Below are 20773 nucleotides of genomic sequence, written 5' to 3'. Positions count from 1 at the left end.
GCACAAGTTCAAAGAGAACAAGAAGGCAGACAATAGCACATGTGAGGTCTCAACAAGATTTTGGAACCTCAAATGAAGATGGACAAACAATAACCAATTTAGTAGAATAGAGAAAACGAAAGCTAAGGCAGCAACAGAAAAAGCCTCAAAAGCAGCAGATTCATGCTTGAGAACTCCCAGAAAGGCTCAGAAATTTGAGCGATCAGATACCTCTGAAAAGTGGAGGTGCAAGAGGGCTGAAAAACAGAAGGACTGGTTGAAAGTCTACATAAGAAGCAGTTAGAACCCCAAATTCCTTCACTACACTGGCAAACATCAGAGTTTTACTCACTGAAGACAAAAGCTGGACTCATACAGTTTGCAGAACTGAGGGAGTGTACCAGAACCTATCCCCAATCTTTTCTACTGCTTAAGTCCCAGAGTGCTAGTAGCCAGGTTTATAGCCCTGTGGCAAGTAATTTTACATGTCAACTTTGCTGGGCCATGGGGTGCCCAAATCAAATGTTCTGGGTGTTTCTGATGAGATTAACATTTAAATGGGTGGACTCTTGAGTAAAGCAGACTACCCACCATAATGTGGGTGGGCCTCATTCAATCAGTTGAAGGCCTATACAGAACAAAAAGACTAGCTCCCCCAAGCAAGAGAGTATTCTCCACCAGACTGCCCACTGTCGATGAACTCAAACTGGAATATCAGCTCTCCTGGATCTCCAGCCTGCAGGCCCACCCTACAGATGTTGGACTTATGAGTCTCTATAATCTTGTGAGCCAATCCCTTATAAAAATATTTCTCTATATATACACACATCCTAGTGGTTCTGGTTCTGTTTCTCTGGAGAAGCCTGACGAATACAACCCCTAGTCAGGAAACAGGAGAATTTTTATTTTATTTTATTTTATTTATTTATTTTTTGGCTGCGTTGGGTCTTCGTTGTTGCACGTGGGCTTTCTCTAGCTGAGGCGATCAGGGGCTACTCTTTGTTGCGGTGCGCAGGCTCTAGGCACGCAGGCTCAGTAGTTGTGGCACATGGGCTTAGTTGCTCCGCGGCATGGGGGACATTCCCAGACCAGGGCTCGAACCCGTGTCCCCTGCATTGGCAGGCGGATTCTTAACCACTGCGCCACCAGGGAAGTCCCCAGGAGAATTTCTTAGGAAAAGTGACACCATCATCTGGGGAATTTCCCAATGAAACATCAAGATCCTACAATGAACAAGTCCTGCTCACGTACACAAGTTTCCAATGACCATTTTAGTGCTTTATTATTAAATATGGGCAAACAATGTTTACCAGGTATTTGAGGAAAGCCTCTACCATGAAAGACCAAACAAACAAGAAAGGAACTCCCCCTTCCTTTTCCAAAGACTGCTCTCAAAGGGCCCGGTGCATATAAGATAACAACGTGCCTGCTCCACTTCCCACTATTCATACTTGCCACCAGAAAGACAATTTCTCTGTTCTGTGTCCATCATGATAGGAAGTTATGGGGCACGGATGGGTATAGAGGGGACACATGCCATTGCAGGTATCAAAAATTCACATACCCAATACATTTGCTTACATGGGCTGATTATGCCTGTTACCATTTTACATGTTCAGTTATATGTGAGCATGGCTATGTCTTCTAGGCTCGGTATTGCTGGATGTGATCAAAGTCACCAAAATCCAGCTTATCAAAACAATTTTATGAATGTATCTTTATAAATAGGCATTGATAATGGGGTAATTTAGTAATGTACTATATAGAATATTAATAATGAAGCCATATATTTAATGTCTGGGTTAAAAATTTTTAGACACTGTACTGAGTCATTTTTTTAACTTGAACATATACTTGTCTCAGTTAATACAAATCAACAAGATCTTATTTATGGTAAGATTTTCTTATTCCATTGAATTGTTTTGCTGTTAACATGGAAAAATGTACATCTTTTTCATAATTTCTATTAATGTGAAATAAAATTAAATTTGGACAAAAACATTATCATTACTATCCTCAGAGAGCTACGAGAATATACTGCACCCAGAGAGCCAAAATAGGAAGCTATAAAACAAGAACAATCATTGAATTGTACCAACAGGAAACCTCACAATGGAGAAGCACACATGTGCGCATGTGTTTGTATTTTTCATGAAATTTGAATGCCTCTACATAGGTTACGCAGGCTTCAACAGTTAGGCATAGGCACTACAACTTCCTATTGTTTTACACCCAAAGCTTCACAGACTTCTGTTACCTGGCAGGTATAGTGGAAATAACAATGCAAGAGAGCTGTAAGGACAAGAGATAAAAGTCAGGGAATATATTGAAGTTTAAGTATCCAGAAAAGAATGCTTTCCTAGATCACAGCCACAGAATAGATAAGCTAGTCACTTTAATAAAATAAAGTAGTCATTTTTGACTACTCCCTAACACTTATTTTCCAGCCATACCAACCCAGTTCCGTAAACGGTTTCTGCTATTTGGTATCGACCTGGCTTTGCTCATGCTGTTCCCTCTGCCAAGAGTGCCCTTCTCTTCTTTCCTGGCCTAGTTAAATTCTACTCATCATCACCACTCCTCCTTGACCCCAGTCTGATTCTGATTTTTTATTTTGTTGACTGAGCTCCCCAGGCAATTAAGTTCCTTGAAGGTAATGACGCATTCGATTTTACATCCGCAAAGCCTAGCTCGGTACCTAGCACAAAGTACACTGGCCAGTCTTAGGTCTTTTCAGTACTCACCATTTTGGCCTGAAGATCAAGCAGTTTTCTCACACGAAATGGTTTGACTAGAAAAGGCAAAGAAAAGAATTACTAGTCTGTGGTTCAGAATAAAAAGAAACCTTGTTCAGATAGCTTCTCCTTACAACACATTAAGAATATAATTACGCTGTTCAGTTAAGCCATTAAGCAGATGCTCTTAGATAAAAGTACTAAAAAGAAATTCCACAAAACCTTGTCATAGAACTAATGCTAACAGTTAACTTTATAAAGGCCGATACAAACGCTAATTCCACAGAGTGAATGTAATACAACTGGAATGAAAATACTCACCATTCTCTTTTTTGGTAAGTAAATACAACAAATGGCAGACATAAGGGCACTGTCAAAATATAAAAAATAAAAGAAAAAAAATGACAATATATCTTGAACAGAGCAACAATGCATTTTCCTCAAATGTCAATCTTATACTAAGAAAAAAGGCTTTGGGACTTCATTGAACAATAGTTCTACAAAGCTTCTCTTTTTCATACTAAATAGTAGTGATAAAAAAAACAATAGTTTTAATTGGCATCCCTTTATGCCATTTTAAAGTTATTTTTGGAATACAACGACAATGCAGACAATTTGAAAACCAGAAAAAGATTCTTCTACCTAACAAAAATTCATGTATTCCTTCTAGTAGGTCCATATTTATTAAGATACAAACTTAAAATTTTATCCTGATTTCCCACTTAAAAGTGTTTTCCCATGTTACTTGGTCTTCAAAATGATCATTTTCAACGATCTTAATATTCCACTGAGTGGATATACCAGAATTTAATTAATCATTTAGCCCTCAGTTTGGCAAATATCACATAATAAATTTGTTAAACTACTAAATGATTCCTTGGTTCCCTTATACCACTTCATTTTGAGCGTCCATTTGTTGAGGTTTTATTCTAGATCAGGGGTCAGCAAACTACAGTCCACCTGTTTTTGCAAATCAAACTTTACTGGAACACAGCCGCAGTCACTCATTTATGTATTGGCCATGGCTGCTTTCTCACTACAACAGCAGAGCTGAGCAGTTGTGACACAGACTGAGTGGCCTGCAAAGCCTAAGATATTCACTATCTGGCCCTTTACAGGAAAAGTTTGCTGATACTTGTTCTAGAAGAAAACTAGAGTAGAATATCTTCAGGACCAGAGGGTGGCAGTGTTTTTCTTTCATTAAAAAAAAAAATGATAACCATAAAATGAAACATAAAAAAACCCAATAAATTAGAGTTCATTAAATTAAGAATATCTGTTTATCAGACAAGGAAATAATACTCTATTGGAGGGATGGGTAAACAACAACCTGTGGGTCAAATCCAGCCCACTGCTGGTTATTGTGAATAAAGTTTTATTGGAACACAGTCATTCATTTATGTATTAATTGTCTGTAGCTGCTTTTGCACTACACCAGCAGAGTGAGTACTTGTGACAGTATGGCACTCAAACCTAAATATTTACTACCTGGCCCTTTAAGAAAAAAATTGCCAATACCTGCTTTAAACGTTAGGAAACTGAAAAAGTAAATTATTAAATAGGACTAGAGAAGGCAACAAAAGCAAAGATTTTCTTTAAACAAACTCATATTTTAGTAGTCTTGATTCTAAACTTTGAAGTACAGCATTCTATATTGCCATTCCTTTACTTAGAAATGGGTTGACAAAGAATGAACATACTTGTAATAAGTGTGGATTTATATATAGGATCTTCTTGTTTTTAAGGAAAGAATACATGTTATGACCAAGTCTGCCACATTGTACACAAAATATAGTAACTCTCAGTAAAAAAAACCCAAAAAACAAAAAAAACTCACTGCCTCACATCCCTAGGATATGAACCATTAGCAATATGTTGGGTATGAAACGAGTGCCACCCTAGGCCCCAGCATTCTATCTGACATTCTCCTTTAATCACATCTAGAAAGGAAAAATTCATGTGCATCTAAGACTTTACAATTGCTTTTCTGGCAAATAGTTAACCACCACATCTCAGTCACTACAGAGTCAGGCGCCTGCCAAGTTGTGACTTTTAATGCTTTTAAAAGTTAGGATCCCTATTTCTTGATCTGGGTGATATTTATACAAATATGTTCGGTTTATAAAAATTAATTGAGCTGATAACTTATAAGTAATGTTGTGTATGTATACTTCAATAAGTATTTTTTAAAAGATAGAAAAAAAGAAAAGAAAAAGAAAAAAAGCAGGCCCCCTTCCCCTCTGCCATGCTGAGCAAGAAACTCTCTAGTCAGCATCATGAAAACTACTCAAGTATATTGCAATTATTTGACAAACATTTATGAATAGCTCCTATTCATTCATTCACTCATGAAACAAGTACTTGTTAAGCAGTGGATAAAACAGACAAAAAGGTCTGCTCTTATGAAGTTTACAATACTAAATACCTGGGTTATAAGAGGCTCAGTCCCTGCCTGGAAGAACTCCTAAGTATGTATCCAAAAGAATTCTAAGCAGGGACTTGTACAGGCACTTGCATGCCAACGTTTACTGCAGCATTATTCATGTTAGCCAAAAGGTAGAAACAACCCAAGGGTTCATCAACAGATAATGGATAAACAAAATGTGGTATAAACATACAATGGAATACTATTCAGCCATAAAAATGAAGTTCTGACACATGCTATAACATGGATGAACTTTGAAGACACGCTAAGTGAAAGAAGCCAGACACAAAAGGACAAATACTGGATGATTCCACTTATATGAGGCACCTAGAATAGGCAAATTCATAGACAGAAAGTAGATTAGAGGTTCCCAGGGGCTGGGTGGAGGAGGAATGGGGAGTTATTGCTTACTGGCTAGAGAGTTTCTGTTTATGGTAATACAAAAGTTTTGAAAATAGATAGCAGTGATGGTTGCACAACATTATGAATGCAATTAATAACACAAAAATTAATAACACTTAAAAATTTATAACCATTAATAACACTTAAAATAGTTAAAATGGTAAATTTTACATTATGAAAAAAGATAACAGGTTAAAAGAATGAAGTACTAATACATGCTGACAACATGGCTGAATCTTGAAAGCATTATGCTAAGTAAAAGAAGCCAGTCAAAAAAGACCCCATATTAGGGACTTCCCTGGCGGTCCAGTGGTTAAGACTCCGTGCTTCCACTCTAGGGAACCTGGGTTTGATCTCTGGTTGGGGAACTAGGATCCTGCATGCTGCGCAGGGCAGCCAAAAACAAAAAGAAAAGAAAAAGAAAAAAAGACCCCATATTGTATGATTCCATTTATGTGAAATGTCCAGAATAGGCAAATCTCTAAAGACACAAAATAGATTAAGAGTTGCTTAAGAACCTCTAAATAGGAAGATGGGGTTGATAGCTAAAAGGTATGAGTTTTTTTTTAATAAAGTGAAAGAATGTCACAATAAAGCAAGTCACATGACTTTTTTGGTTTCCCAAGAGGTATGAGATTTTTGAGGTGATGAAAATGTTCTAAAACTGACTCTGTTCATGGTTGAACATATCTGTGAACATACTAAAAACCAGTGGATTTTACTCTGAGTGGACTGTATGGTATGTGAGTTACATCTCAACAAAGCTGTTTTAAAAAAGTATCCAGCGAGAAAAGAAATGACATACTACAATTAGACTGATTTGACAACAATGGAAAGGAGGTGCCAGTGCAATATTGTCAATGTCCTGAGAGAATTTCACTGTCACCCTAGAGTTCTACACACAGCAGAACCAATTTTCAAGAGCAAGGGCATAGTAAAGATATTTTTAGGCAAAGACAGAGTCTACCATCAAAGATTTTACTGAAAGAATATTCTAGAAAATGAGCTCGATTGAAGGTCTGAGGTGCAAAAACAAATGATGAGCAAAGATATTGGCAAATATGTGGGCAAATCTAGACAAACACCAACTGTGAAGAAAATAATGTCTACTGTATGTGTATGTGGAGGAGGATGGAGAAGAGCCAGAACTAAAACCAGATAATACCATATAATCTGGGAGGAGTGTGATCAGAGTTAAAGCATTCTAAGGTCCTTGTATCATTCAAGATGAAGGTAAAGATATTAGTTACCTTTAGACTTTAAGAAAAAAAATTAAAAATTTAAACTGAGGACATTATAAAGTTATTAATTCATTAAAAAATAATAAACCCATTATATGCTAGATGACATATTTTATGAAAAATAACTACATTTTCCAAACAAAAGAAAAACAGTAAGAAGGATGACACTGTTTTACATTTTACACTATATATGCATGTTAAAATAGGTACAATAACAGCTAAAACAACACACACAGAATGTGTAATTTCCAACCAAGAATGGGGGAAAACCACAATCAATCCAAAATAAGAGGGATGAGGGAAAGAATCAGAAAAAAGCAGATCATTTAGACAGCTCAAAATAAGATATTGATATTTCAATTCATTTCTACTGTATCAACAATCACTACAAAAGTAAATAAACTAATTTTCCAGGTAAAAGTGAAAATCGTCAGACAGGATTTAAAAATAAAATCTAGTTATATGCTATTGAAAAGAGGCATCTAAGGGATTTCCCTGGTGGTCCAGCGGTAAAGAATCTGCCTTCCAATGCAGGGGATGCAGGTTCAATCCCTGGTTGGGGAGCTAAGATCCCACATGCCATGGGGCAACAAAGCCCACACTGTGAGCCTCAAAGAGACAGCCTGCCCGCGTGCCACAAACTACAGAGCCCATGTGCTCTGGACCCTGTGCGCCACAACTACAGAGCCCACGCACCCTGGAGCCCGCGCCACAACTAAAGAGAAGCCCACGCACCACAACGAAGAGCCCGTGCCGCAACGAAAGATCCCACGTGCCGCAACTAAGACCTGATGCAGCCAAAAATATAAAAAGAAAAAAAGAAAATAGTTTTTTAAAAAATAAATAAATAAAAGGGGCATCTAAGACATGAGGGCAAAAGAAGATTTTTCAAAAAACCAAAAGATGGTAATATACCAAGCAATATACTAGCCAATGTCAATATCAAATGAAATGACTAAAACAAAAAGCATTTCTAACAAAGGGCAACTCCATGATAAAGGTTTGATTCAGCAGGACAATATATGAAAACTATAATTGTGCACATACCTAATAATAGACTCAAAATATATAAAGTAAAATTTGACAGAACTTTAAGGGAAAACTAACAAATCTGCCTTCATAGTGGGAGATTTTCAACATACCTCACTCTGTAATTGATAAATGGGCAGCAACAACAATAAATCCATAAGGATAGAGAAAATTTCAATTCCAATAACCTTCATCCCCTCACCCTACTTCAACAACTCACCCCATTGTCACTCTGAATCTTGTCATCACATTGAACCATCCCCTCCTGAAATCTTAAACTCCAGTGCTACAATTTCTATTATTCCAGTTTTTAACCCCAATACATTTCCTGAATGTCACCAAGGCATCCTGAACCTCAGCTGCGTGTGCTCCCAATCTGCCCTGTTTTGTCTTCACCTTCTCCCTTTTCTCTCTAGACTTCCTGATCCATCGGCGGTCACTCTCTCGCCTCCTTGTCCCACCCTGGAGAAATTACCTATCACAAATTCGTGCTCCCTAAACTCATCTGGGCCTTCAGAACTGTGTCTCTAATCTCCTATTTCTATTTCCACCAAAAGCTATTTCAAAATGTATACTCTCTCCTCAAACATAATATTCTATCTTCCCATCCTCATTCTCAGCAGAAGACCTTGCCTCCTACTTAAGTGAAACTTTGAGGAAAAAAAAATCACTAAAACCACTGGCCAGGAATTCCCTCAATCATCTCCCTTACTAACCCACAAATTTATTGACATCAACACCCATGTCTCTTCCTGTTGAAAACAAATTCCTATGACTTTAACCCTGATCCCCAGTCTCATTTTGCTATCTCTCCTTTATACTCACATGGAACTCTGTGGATACTATCACAGGATTTATTCACACTGTACTTATCTTCTCTCCTACTACATTTAAAGACCTTCAAGGCTCAGCCTCTTACTAGATAGCTTACCTTAGCAAAGTTATGTAACTTTTCCAAGCCTCAGTTGTCTCATCTCTAAAATGGGAATATCATTTTCCATAAATTCTGGCTCTAGTCACGTGACTCTGAGTAATTATTTGACTTCTCTGTGCCTCAGCTTCCTCATCTCTAAAATGGGGATAAAAGTGTATACCACAGGGCTTCCCTGGTGGCGCAGTGGTTGGGAGTCCGCCTGCCGATGTAGGGGACGCGGGTTCGTGCCCCGGTCTGGGAGGATCCCACGTGCCGTGCAGCGGCTGGGCCCGTGAGCCATGGCCGCTGAGCCTGCGCGTCCGGAGCCTGTGCTCCGCGGTGGGAGAGGCCACAACAGTGAGAGGCCTGCATACCGCAAAGAAAAAAAAAAAGTGTATACCACATAAGGCTGGCAAGAGGTTCATGAGAGTTAAAACCACTTCTTATCTGGTGTGTGTTTTACACTTACAACACATTTCAGTTTGGCCTAGCCACATTCCCAGTGCTCACTTAGTCAAATGAAGTTAGTGGCTACTATACTGGTAGCACAAGTGTAGAAAATAGTAGGTGCTCAATAAATTTTTTTTAAGAATACTGATGTAAGAAAAGAACTTTCAGACCCTCAGAACTGGGAAAAAAATATTTTACATAGTCTAACATTTCTTTCTCTACATTTTAACATCTCTGAAAACAGAACTAATCCTAAAATCCATATCATGTGATAGCTTTAATGGCAGCATTCTATTGTAATGGTTCATAAGATAATGATGCACCTTAACACTAATGGCATCTTAGAGATGATGAAATACTGTGTATATAAAGTATACTAGTGCCTGGCATATAAGCCTCATATAAGTTAACTATATGAGGCTTATAGTTAACTTATTCTTACTCATATTTGTATTTCTAATACTAGTTCAATGCCATTCATATTATGTGGTTAATAAATGTTCATTGAGTGAATTTCTAAAGGATGTAGCTCAAACTTTGTACATCTAAAGCCAAACATATTATATTCCTTCCAAAACTACCTCCTTTTCACAAATTCCCTTTTACGGTCAAAGGTACCATCATTCTGAGTCATGCTGCCTTAAAAACTTGGATCTTTATCTCTTGACCCTTCCCTTAATCCAATATAGGTAGCAAGTCAATTCTTCCTTTACAATTTCCCCTAAAATTTGTCCTTTCAATTTTTCATTCCCCTTAGTCTAGGATAGTGATTCTCAAACTTTTTGGTCTTGGGACTCTTTACATTCTTAAAAATTAGAGGACCCCAAAGAGCTTTTGTTTATCTGGTTTATATCTGTTGATATTTACCATATTAGAAACTAAAACTCGGAAATTTTTAAATGTTTACTAACTCATTTAAAAAATAAGCCCAGGGCTTCCCTGGTGGCGCAGTGGTTGAGAGTCCGCCTGCCGATGCAAGGGACACGGGTTCGTGCCCCGGTCCAGGAGGATCCCACGTGCCGCGGAGCGGCTGGGCCCGTGAGCCATGGCCGCTGAGCCTGCGCGTCCGGAGCCTGTGCTCCGCAGCGGGAGAGGCCACAGCGGTGAGAGGCCTGCGTACTGCAAAAAATAAAAATAAAAATAAGCCCATCACATGCTAACAATAAATGAAATATTTTATGAAAAATAACTATATTTTCCCCCAAAATGACTTAGAGTGACACAGTTTTACATTTCTACAAATTTCTTTAATGTTTCTGACTTAATAGAATACAGCTGGATTCTCTGCTTCTGCATTAAATCCGTTACAATATGTTGTTCTGATTGAAGTACATGAAGAAAAGCCAGCCTCACACAGATATGTAGTTGGAGAAGAAAGTAATATTTTAATAGCCTTTTCAGAAAATCGTGGATATTAGTCTTTGATACTTCACTAAAACTTGGTAAGTGATAGCCTCTTAGGGAACAGCTGCAATGTGGAATCTGAAATCTTATCAATGAACCGTCTTTGTACTCTGTTCCATTAAAATTCATTGATATATCTTGCACTTTGGATGGCTCTTTTACCCATGCATAATTTCATAATATCATACTTGATAATTTGCAAATTAGCTATACCAAGCTTCCAAATATTGACACATTTCATTATACAATATCTAAAAATCACATTCATTAATATTGCTACCATCCTCATCAGGAAAGTCTTTAAGTATTGGGAAGCTGTCAAGTTCACAGTGGCAGATACAAATTTTCCAAACTTGTAATTTTCGTTTAAAAGCTCAAATTTTATCACTGGCAAAAAACAGTGCCAGTTGTTTTCTTTGAAATGACCAGCTCACTTTGTGCATTTTCAAGAAAACATCTGCCAAATACCCAAGTCTGAATAACCACAGTTTATACGTCAGTCACTCTTTGAAGTAAAAATGGTATTCTGTGAAAAAAGCAGCTGGTTTAGCTCACAACTCAATCACACAAGTGCTTTTCCTCAGGACAACTGTTGTACTTTAGTATGCAGAAGGGATTTATTTGTACTTCCCATTTCATCAAACATAATATTAAAGATGTGTCTCACAGGCTGAAGTTTAATATAATTAATGAAGTAATTTTTACTGCTTCATTTGGGACAGTATTAAGTGAAACTAGCATTTTTGTTTTTTACTGCAGTGAAGAACACAATGACCACTAGTACAGTCTGGCCCCACTGCCCTTATTTGTGCTAAGGTGCCAGCAGTTTTATCCACCATCAGTACAAATGTCAACACAGTGAAAATAGCTAATAACATCTTGATATTGCTATAAAGATAACTTGAACCACTGAGACCTCCTGAAAGGTTCTCAGGGAACCTCAAGGGGTCCACAGAGCGTATCTGAGAACTGCTAGTTTAGGATGTCATCATCAAGTTAGTCTCCTAATTAGTCTTCCTGACTCTAGCCTCCATCATAATTCATAATGTTTGGCACTACTCGATACAACTTCCTACAGTGTTGCTTTCAACGTGTTCTGCCCCAAGTTTTTCAGTGATTTCCCCACTGGATATAGGATAAAGTTCAAATTCCTTACCATCACATTTAAAGACCTCTACAATTTTTCCTCACCCAACTTTTTCAGCCTTACCACCCACCCTGCTTGACACCAATTGTAATTAAGTCAATCTGATCTATTTAAGGTCTCCTGAAATACAATTTACACAGTTCACAACTTTGCTTGAAATATTCCTGTCATATCAAACATCAAATCTCAAATCCTACTCAACCTTCACGGCCTAGCTCAATGCCTACATACTTTATGATGCTTTTTCTAATCACTCTGGTTTACAGTGTTCTTTCCTTCCTGGGAATATCACAGCAATTATTATCCTCGTGTTAACATATACTGTATTTGATAATTTAATTTATACATTATTTAACTTTATCTGCTTTCCTTAGTCCCCCAACTGGATTATAAACCCCTGGAATAAGGAAACTCTCTGCTAAACTTTGAATCTTCTACACTGCCTCGATCAATGCAATGAACACAGTCAATTTTTAAAAAATGAAATGAATGAATGAATTCCCTTTCCAGAAGCAAGAGGAATTCAGTTAGATGAATGGTTCATATGGTCTGTGAACTACTGATGGTCCTTGAAAGTCTTCCATGTGGACAGTAGATTGATTTCTTAGAGTTATTAACGTTTTCAATGGGAATAATTATGCTATTTAATCAAAATCAGCCCATTGGCATCTCATGAAAAGTAATCCTCTCCTCATTAATTCTGATGAGGTTTTCACAGTGTTAATCAAGAAACTGGAAACCATAAACAAGACCAAAAGACAACCCCTCAGAATGGGAGAAAATATTTGCAAATGAAGCAACTGACAAAGGATTAATCTCCAAAATTTACAAGCAGCTCATGAAGCTCAATAACAAAAAAACAAACAACCCAACCCAAAAATGGGCAGAAGACCTAAATAGACGTTTCTCCAAAGAAGATATACAGATTGCCAACAAACACATGAAAGAATGCTCAACATCATTAATCATTAGAGAAATGCAAATCAAAACTATAATGAGATATCATCTCACACCGGTCAGAATGGCCATCATCAAAAAATCTACAAACAATAAATGCTGGATAGGGTGTGGAGAAAAGGAAACACTCTTGCACTGCTGGTGGGAATGTGAATTGGTACAGCCACTATGGAGAACAGTATGGAGGTTCCTTAAAAAACTACAAATAGAACTACCACATGACCCAGCAATCCCACTACTGGGCATATACCCTGAGAAAACCATAATTCAAAGAGAGTCATGTACCAAAATATTCACTGCAGCTCTATTTACAATAGCCCGGAGATGGAAGCAACCTAAGTGTCCACCATCGGATGAATGGATAAAGAAGATGTGGCACATATATACAATGCAATATTACTCAGCCATAAAAAGAAACGAAATTGAGTTATCTGTAGTGAGGTGGATAGGCCTAGAGTCTGTCATACAGAGTGAAGTAAATCAGAAAGAGAAAGACAAATACCATATGCTAATACATATATATGGAATCTAAGGGAAAAAAATGTCATGAAGAACCTAGGGGTAAGATAGGAATAAAGACACAGACCTAGTAGAGAATCGACTTGAGGATATGGGGAGGGGGAAGGGTAAGCTGTGACAAAGTGAGAGAGTGGCATGGACATATATACACTACCAAATGTAAAATAGATAGCTAGTGGGAAGCAGCCGCATAGCACAGGGAGATCAGCTAGGTGGTTTGTGACCACCTAGAGGAGTGGGATAGGGAGGGTGGGAGGGAGGGAGACGCAAGAGGGAAGAGATATGGGAACATATGTATATGTATAACTGATTCACTTTGTTATAAAGCAGAAACTAACACACCATTGTAAAGCAATTATACTCCAATAAAGATGTTAAAAAAAAAGAAAAAAGAAACTGTACAATAAGTGACTCAAAGGACCCTGTTGAAGTGGTTTAAAAGGGAAAAGATGGCAATCATTGCTCTAGATCAGCAAAGAGACTGCAATGTGAACTCAATTCTATCTGTTACAATTAGTTCCTTAAAAAAGATATAAAGCAAATGCATTAAAAATTTTATTTGTTAATCTGAGAGACAGGTGTAAAGATGTTTTTTATGTTACTCTTTATACTTTTCTATGTGTTTCATATATTTTAAAATAAGTAAGGAAAGTGGTGTGGCACTTTGAAGCACATATGGTGCATCGATATACAAGCGCGTACCATTTGATCGATGCATGATGCTGTCCAATTTTTACTTACCAGTGCATCATCTTGCAATGAAGCAAAAAAGAAGCCATAGAGCAAGTTAATTTGCTCCTTGTGATCAATGAAGTCAAACATTGCAACCAGCCAACGATAAAAAAGTACCTATTGAGAGACAAAATGCTTATCTTTAGAGAAATATAACTTGCAGAGGAGAGAGCTTAATTTCCCCCTCAGGGCTGTTTTAGAAGCCTCTAGCACAAAGAAGGATAATAAATTTTATCTCTCAGTAAAAATTTCTGTTTGAACAGACTCCTTGCATCAAGCTACATTGTTCCAAAACTACAGGCTTTGCACAAAAGGCCACTGCCATTACTCCATAAGTGGCTCTTCCTTGCCAGCCCTTAAGTAGTTCTGAAGGACTTATCATCAAAGTGTTTAAAAAGATTACCTTGGTGCTACCAGAACACTTGCCAACACAAAGCCAAGAGACCGCCGTAACCACAGAATCTTCTGATATTAGAGTTGCTGGAATCATACACTTGAATATCCGACTGTTTACAGCACTCCCTGGAAAGCAGACAAACTCTAAATCAAACTACATTTTGGGATCTTGACTGTTTCCTTACTATTATTAACTCTTAGTCCTAAAAAGTTCACTTCACACTGAAGGCAATAAAATAATATTCAATATCTCTTATCATCATTATAAAACATAGTTTGAAACAAAAATGTACCTTTAACTTTTAATATAAACTATAAAGCAAATTCTTTGGTTCTAATATTTTTATCTAACAAGGGAGGATGAGTACAGGATTTCTTCTTGGCATGATGAAAATGTCTGGAAATTAGATAGTGGTGATGGTTGCACAACTCTATGAATATGCTTAAAAAAAAAACAACCCTGAATTGTATGCTTCAAAAGGGTGAATTTTATGGTACGTGAATTACACCTCAAAAGAAGTCTTTTACTCCTAGGAAAATTTCAAGGACTTTTTAAAATGGCATAATAGATTCTGATTTATTTAAAGCTACTCTAAGATATCTTGCATGAGCTGCTACATTTAAGAATAAATAGATATATTTCTAGTCTCCATTCCCCCCCCAAAAGTGGGAAGGATAGCAGAATCAAACAACTATACTATTAGCTGGTAGTAATATCATTCTATATTGGTCCAATCTTTCCATCATATTCTCTTGGCTTCTATGCTATCCTCCCATCTGCTAATAGAAGTGAGTTTGCAAGTAGTTTTGTGTATACCCTATGTCAACTTCTGCTTATTAAGGCTTCAATAATTAAATATACATATATATCATCAATTTCTTTTTGTATTTAAACATTGTTTTATTTGCATTATACAGTGGTGATCACAACCATTCACTGGAAAAAACAGTGTTCTCAACTTCTCATGCAAGTAGAAGCCTCAACAATATCTTGGATACATGTGTCTTTAACCACTGTTTTACAGGTATTATAGCGTGGTAATCACGTCCATTCAGTATAACACTGTTCTCAATTTCTCCCACAAGTAGCATTCTTAGAAACATACAGGTCTTTAAACACTGTCTTACATGCATTATAGCACGGTGATCACATCCATTCACCAAGATAACACTGTTCTTAACTTCGCCTGCAAGTAGCATTCTCAGAAACATCTTATACATCTTTTCTTTTCCTACTAGTGTAGACCTCTTATTTTTTAATAAAAACTGTATATATTTAAGATGCACAACATGATGATATGATATAATCAGCCCTCCATATCCATATGGATATGGATAAGATGCACCTGTGGATTCAACCAACCACAGACAGAAAATATTCGTTTAAAAAAAAATTCCAGAAAGTTCCAAAAAGCAAAACTTGAATTAGCCACACAATACAACTATTTACATGGCATTTACATTGTATTTACAACTATTTACATAGTGTTTACATTGTATTAGGTATTATAAGTAATCTAGAGATGATTTAAAGTATATAGGAGGATGTGTGTAGGTTATATGCAAATATTATGCCATTTTATCAAGGGATTTGAGCATCCTAGGATTTTGGTATCCGCAGGGGGTCCTGGAACCAACACCCGGCAGATACTATATACCTATATATAATAAGATGACTACTACAGTCAAGTTAATTAACATTTTATCTCCTCACATAGTTACCATTCTTTGTGTGTGGTAAGAGCACATGAAATTTATTCTCTTGCAAATTTCCAGTATTCTATACAATATTACTAACTATAGTCATCATGTTGTACATCAGATCTCTAGATTTATATATCCTACATAACTTCAACAATATATCTCATCAATTCCTACCCCATCATTCTGTGGAGAAGAAAGGAAGCAGTGATGGCAGGTAATGAATCACAAGAATAAAAATCTCTGCTTTCCAGTCTCATGGTATCTTGTTTTTACTCCTCTCTTCTCCCCTACTCCCATCCCCCAACCCTTGTAAAGTTTACAACAGTCTGACCGCTAACACTTTACACATGTACCAAATTCAAAGGGAGAATTCAATATAGACTCTATTCTTACTTCCCAGTGACTTTTCAATTACTAAAGAGTCCAAAGTCCCTTTGTACCTAATTATGACATTTCTAGCACACCTGCCCCTCAATATGTATTTCAACTTAGCAAAAGAGCTACATATAAAGATCTGGTAGTGATGGTGGATATCACAGAAATAACTAAAAGGAGAAAAGCAATTAATGAGGCTACATATAATGTCACCAAATTCCAGCTCAACAGAAAAACGAAATTAGACTAGAAAGCCAGAGATTATTTTTTAAATTGTTACATACAAGTTTCTAACTCTGAGGCATGCATTTTGAAACATGCATGCATTTGCAATAAGACCTGGCAAACATCACGAGAACCTTCTAAACATTAATTTCTGAGATATCAAAAAAGAAAAGAGAAATTCCAAAATAGAAAACATCTGTACATTCTATACATGTTTTAAGGGGAGAAGGGATAGATAGAATTGTTCACGATAAACACTAATCAGTTAAATATGAATTCCTAGAAATTTGTCAAAACCAATTTGAAACCACTTAGAAGAAGACCAATTTTATTAGGTCAAATTTAACTTTGTAGGAAAACAAAGAGAACTAATCAGGTAAAAATAGAGAACTAGGGACTTCCCTGGTGGCACAGTGGTTAAGAACCCGCCTGCCAATGCAGGGGACATGGGTTTGAGCCCCGGTCCAGGAAGATCCCACATGCTGTGGAGCAACGAAGCCCATGCACCACAACTACTGAGCCTGTGCTCTAGAGCCCATGAGCCACAACTACTGAGCCCGCGTGCCACAACTACTGAAGCCCATGCACCTAGAGCCCATGCTCCGCAACAAGAGAAGCCACTGCAATGAGAAGCCCGTGCACCACAACGAAGAGTAGCCCCCACTCGCCGCAACTAGAGAAAAGCCTGCACGCAGCAACAAAGACCCAACACAGACAAAAATAAATAAATAAAAATTTTTTTAAATATAGAGAACTAAAATTCCTGGAAGTCATATACTGAATTTGGCTAGTAATGTGTTGTCTCTCTCTCTCAGACACACACACCTGCAAACATGATAGGGTATGCACAAAGGAACCCAATATGCAAGGGCTAGAAAATGGTATATAAAGTATTCAATTTTGATAGTTGTCTTAATTTTTTTAAAAAAAGGAGAAAACCCAGTAGCAGTGTGGTGCAGCATAAACACTAGAAGGGGAGTTAGGAGATCTGAGTTCTCCAGTTCTAGCTCTGAGATTAAGCAAGTCTCTTTAACCACTCTGGGCTTCAGTTTCCTCACCTTTAAAATGAGAATGTTCAAGGGCTAAAATACTCTCTAAGTCTAAATTTGGGTGAGGGTAGGTAAAAAGGTTCTTCTCAAGTAAAAAGAATAATGGACAGATATTATTTCTTTCTAAGAATCTCTCCCCACTGCCATTACAAATGAACTTAGAACAGAAAAGGAAGCATTGGCACAAAAGAAAAAGCATCTTGACTATTAAGGCCACAGAGACTGGAATGGAGACAGTATCAACAGGGACTTGCCATAGATAAGTGAACCTAAAGGCAATAAAATAGACCAAGTGATCTCTTAATGTGCCTTCTGGCAACACTATTTAAATTATTATCTATCCTTCCTAAGAGAAATACTAAAAATGGCTCCCATGTATTTGGTGATAAAAATCCATTTTATTGGGGCTTCCCTGGTGGCGCAGTGGTTGAGAGTCCACCTGATGCAGGGGACGTGGGTTTGTGCCCCGGTCCGGGAGGATCCCACATGCCGTGGAGCGGCTGGGCCCGTGAGCCACGGCCGCTGAGCCTGTGCATCCGAAGCCTGTAGCTCCGCAACGGAAGAGGCCACAACAGTGAGAGGCCCATTTTATTTGTAAAGATACGTGATAACTAGCCATTTTCAGCATATACACATAGAAACTTTTAGTTCATAAGGTAGTCTGAACACAAGAAAGGCCCATCTTATTGATATAATCTTATCAGATTGGTTTTATGAAGAGAATAGGAAAAATATATACAGTTCTTTAACTGCAGCTGATTCCAATCAACAATCTAATTCAAAGTCTGAAAGGCAAAACAAATAGCAAACTGAAAAATTTATCCCCTTGACATACCAAATTTGCCACTGAGTGCCACATTTAATAGAATGTCGATTCCTTCTGGAGCTAAGCCATTCTTCCATGCCACATTTTCCACAGTTTTCAAATGTTTCTCCAAGGTTTTATCTTTACTCTGTGAAGTTTTAATGGGACCTGGAAGAGGAACAGTATTAAATAGTGAGGATTTTAAAACTCTCTCACTCCTCAGCCTCAACAGTTACAAATTAGGATTCTTCAAAGGAATAGCTTTACGTAAAAGATGCCTTCCTAAAAACCCTTCAAAGCCTTTAAAACCCTTGAATACTTCACAGCAAAGCAGGAAAACTGAATCCTGCCCTGGCTTCTCTGCTCTAAACTAACTAAAAGCACTGAACTTAGACTAAGCTGTTTCAAAAACTAGGGCAGTGGTTCCCAAACTTTGCTGCACATTGGAATCACCTAAGGAGCCGTTAAAAAATCCCAATGCCCAGCTTGTATCCCATACCAATAAACTCAGAAAGTCTAAGAGTGGATGCCAGGTACCAGTGGGTTTTAAAAATTCTCGGGAAATCCCAATGTGTAACAGTTTGGAAACCACCCTGCCAGGAACATGCTTTGTTGCTATATCCCTAGTACCTAGCATATTGATACGTAGTAAGTGCTCAATAAATGTCCATTAAATAAACAAAAATCACAAATGAGCAAAAATATGCTTTCCTTTAAAAATCCTTAAGAAAAAAAGTCTGAATATTTTTAAAGGAATAGGACTTAACATAAGGAAAACAATCTGTCTTACCTTTCTCAAAGTATGTCAGTGCTATTTGCAGAGCGCCTTCTGCTTGATCATCAGCATGTTCATAATCTTCCACTGGATTGTTTTGTCCATGTTTCGAGATGCTCTTTGAGTCACTTAGGTCCTCTGTTACTTTCCAGGCTGAGAGTCTAGTCTGACAGCTATTACTACCTTGTGAAGTCCTCTTTCGTGCCTGAGAGTTCTTAACTTTCCTTTGAAGTGACATTACTGCACGTGTTCTATACAGAAACAAGTGTCAAGTTACCATTAACCAGCCAAACTGTCCCTCCCTTTTTACTCCACAAAGACAGGGATCACACATGCCTGTATTCCCACATTTAGTACAGAGGACCTAGCATACAAGTACACAATAAAAAAACTGACAGCAATCCAGGCAACAAAATCTATAGGTTAACTTTCTCAAAAATCCCTTGACCTAAATAGGAACAGAAATGACTCTCCAAGGTAACATTCACTAGCTGGCCTTGTGAGGGGAAAAAAACAGTAAGAGTACAGGCAACATAACAAATTCTCTTAAAAGGGCTATATCACATAAGTGAGTCCATCTCATGGACTAATCCATCTCATGAAATCAATGTTACTTTCTCCACTCCTATTTTTCTCCACCCTGCCTTGATTTTAATCTTTAATGCTGCCTGCTTTGTCAGTGCTAAGTTAAAGACAAACTGGTGGCCAAACTAAGGATTTTCAGAACAGAAACATGCCCCGATAATTCACTTATTCAATAAATAATTACTGAGCATCATCTACAATATATGCCACGCACAATTCTACTCACCAGGGATAAAATAACAAAACAGTCAAGGTCTGTGCTCTCATGAAACTTATGGGGGTGGAGTGAAGAGGAGCTGTGAGAGAGTCGATAAATAAGTAAATAATAGTGAACATAATATACAGCGATGTCATAGAAAAGAGGTGGGGGTGAGAAGCTACTTTGGAATAAGTGTTCAGAGAATGCCTCTCTGATGTGACCTGTAAGCTGAGATTTGAATGCCAGGAGGAACCAACCATGTTAAGAGCTGGTGGAAGGGTATTTCATGGAGAGGAAAGAACAAGACATGCTAAGACCTTAAAGCAAGAGCTCTGTGTGTTAAAGAAACAGCAACAACACCAGTAAGAGGCGAGGGTCGGTGGGGGTAGTAGCATGAAAGAGGTACAGAGTAGTAGGAGACGAAGTCAAAAAGGCAGACAGCGACTGCTATATTGGGGCTTGTAAGGCAGAACAAGGAATTTGGTTTTTAAGTGTCATAGGCAACTATGGGGGAAGGGAAGACTGTTACAGAGGGGAGTGATGCCATCTGATTTATGTTTTAAGATCATTTTAGCTGCAGTCCGAAGAATAGAATGTTAGGGGTGCAGGAGTGGAAACAGACAATTAAAAGGGTCTAGCAAAAGTCCAGAAGAGATATGACTGCAATCTGAACCTGGCCTAAGGTGTAAATGGTAGGAAAGGTAGAAAATGATGGTATTTGTGAAAT

The 20773-nt window shown here is 37.7% G+C and overlaps 1 protein-coding gene across 1 annotated transcript in view; it reads right to left on the bottom strand.

Moving 5' to 3' along the window:
• CENPI (centromere protein I) overlaps nt 1–19513 on the bottom strand; it is a 43289-nt gene extending 23776 nt beyond the window's left edge. Inside the window, exons 1-6 of the mRNA XM_029240776.1 lie at nt 19278–19513; nt 18518–18655; nt 14337–14455; nt 13943–14050; nt 3036–3084; nt 2724–2770 (exon numbers count right to left, since the gene is read on the bottom strand). Of these exons, the coding sequence (XP_029096609.1) occupies nt 2724–2770; nt 3036–3084; nt 13943–14050; nt 14337–14455; nt 18518–18655; nt 19278–19500 (684 nt within the window). The 5' untranslated portion in view covers nt 19501–19513. The remainder of the gene's footprint in view (nt 1–2723; nt 2771–3035; nt 3085–13942; nt 14051–14336; nt 14456–18517; nt 18656–19277) is intronic.
• Between the last annotated feature and the right edge of the window lie 1260 nt (nt 19514–20773).

Source organism: Monodon monoceros, unplaced genomic scaffold (assembly GCF_005190385.1).
Source record: "Monodon monoceros isolate NGI ecotype Baffin Bay Population unplaced genomic scaffold, NGI_Narwhal_1 Super_Scaffold_22, whole genome shotgun sequence".
Taxonomy (NCBI): domain Eukaryota; kingdom Metazoa; phylum Chordata; class Mammalia; order Artiodactyla; family Monodontidae; genus Monodon; species Monodon monoceros.
Note: the sequence above shows the minus strand (reverse complement) of the source record. Positions and strands in the feature narration are given on the sequence as shown.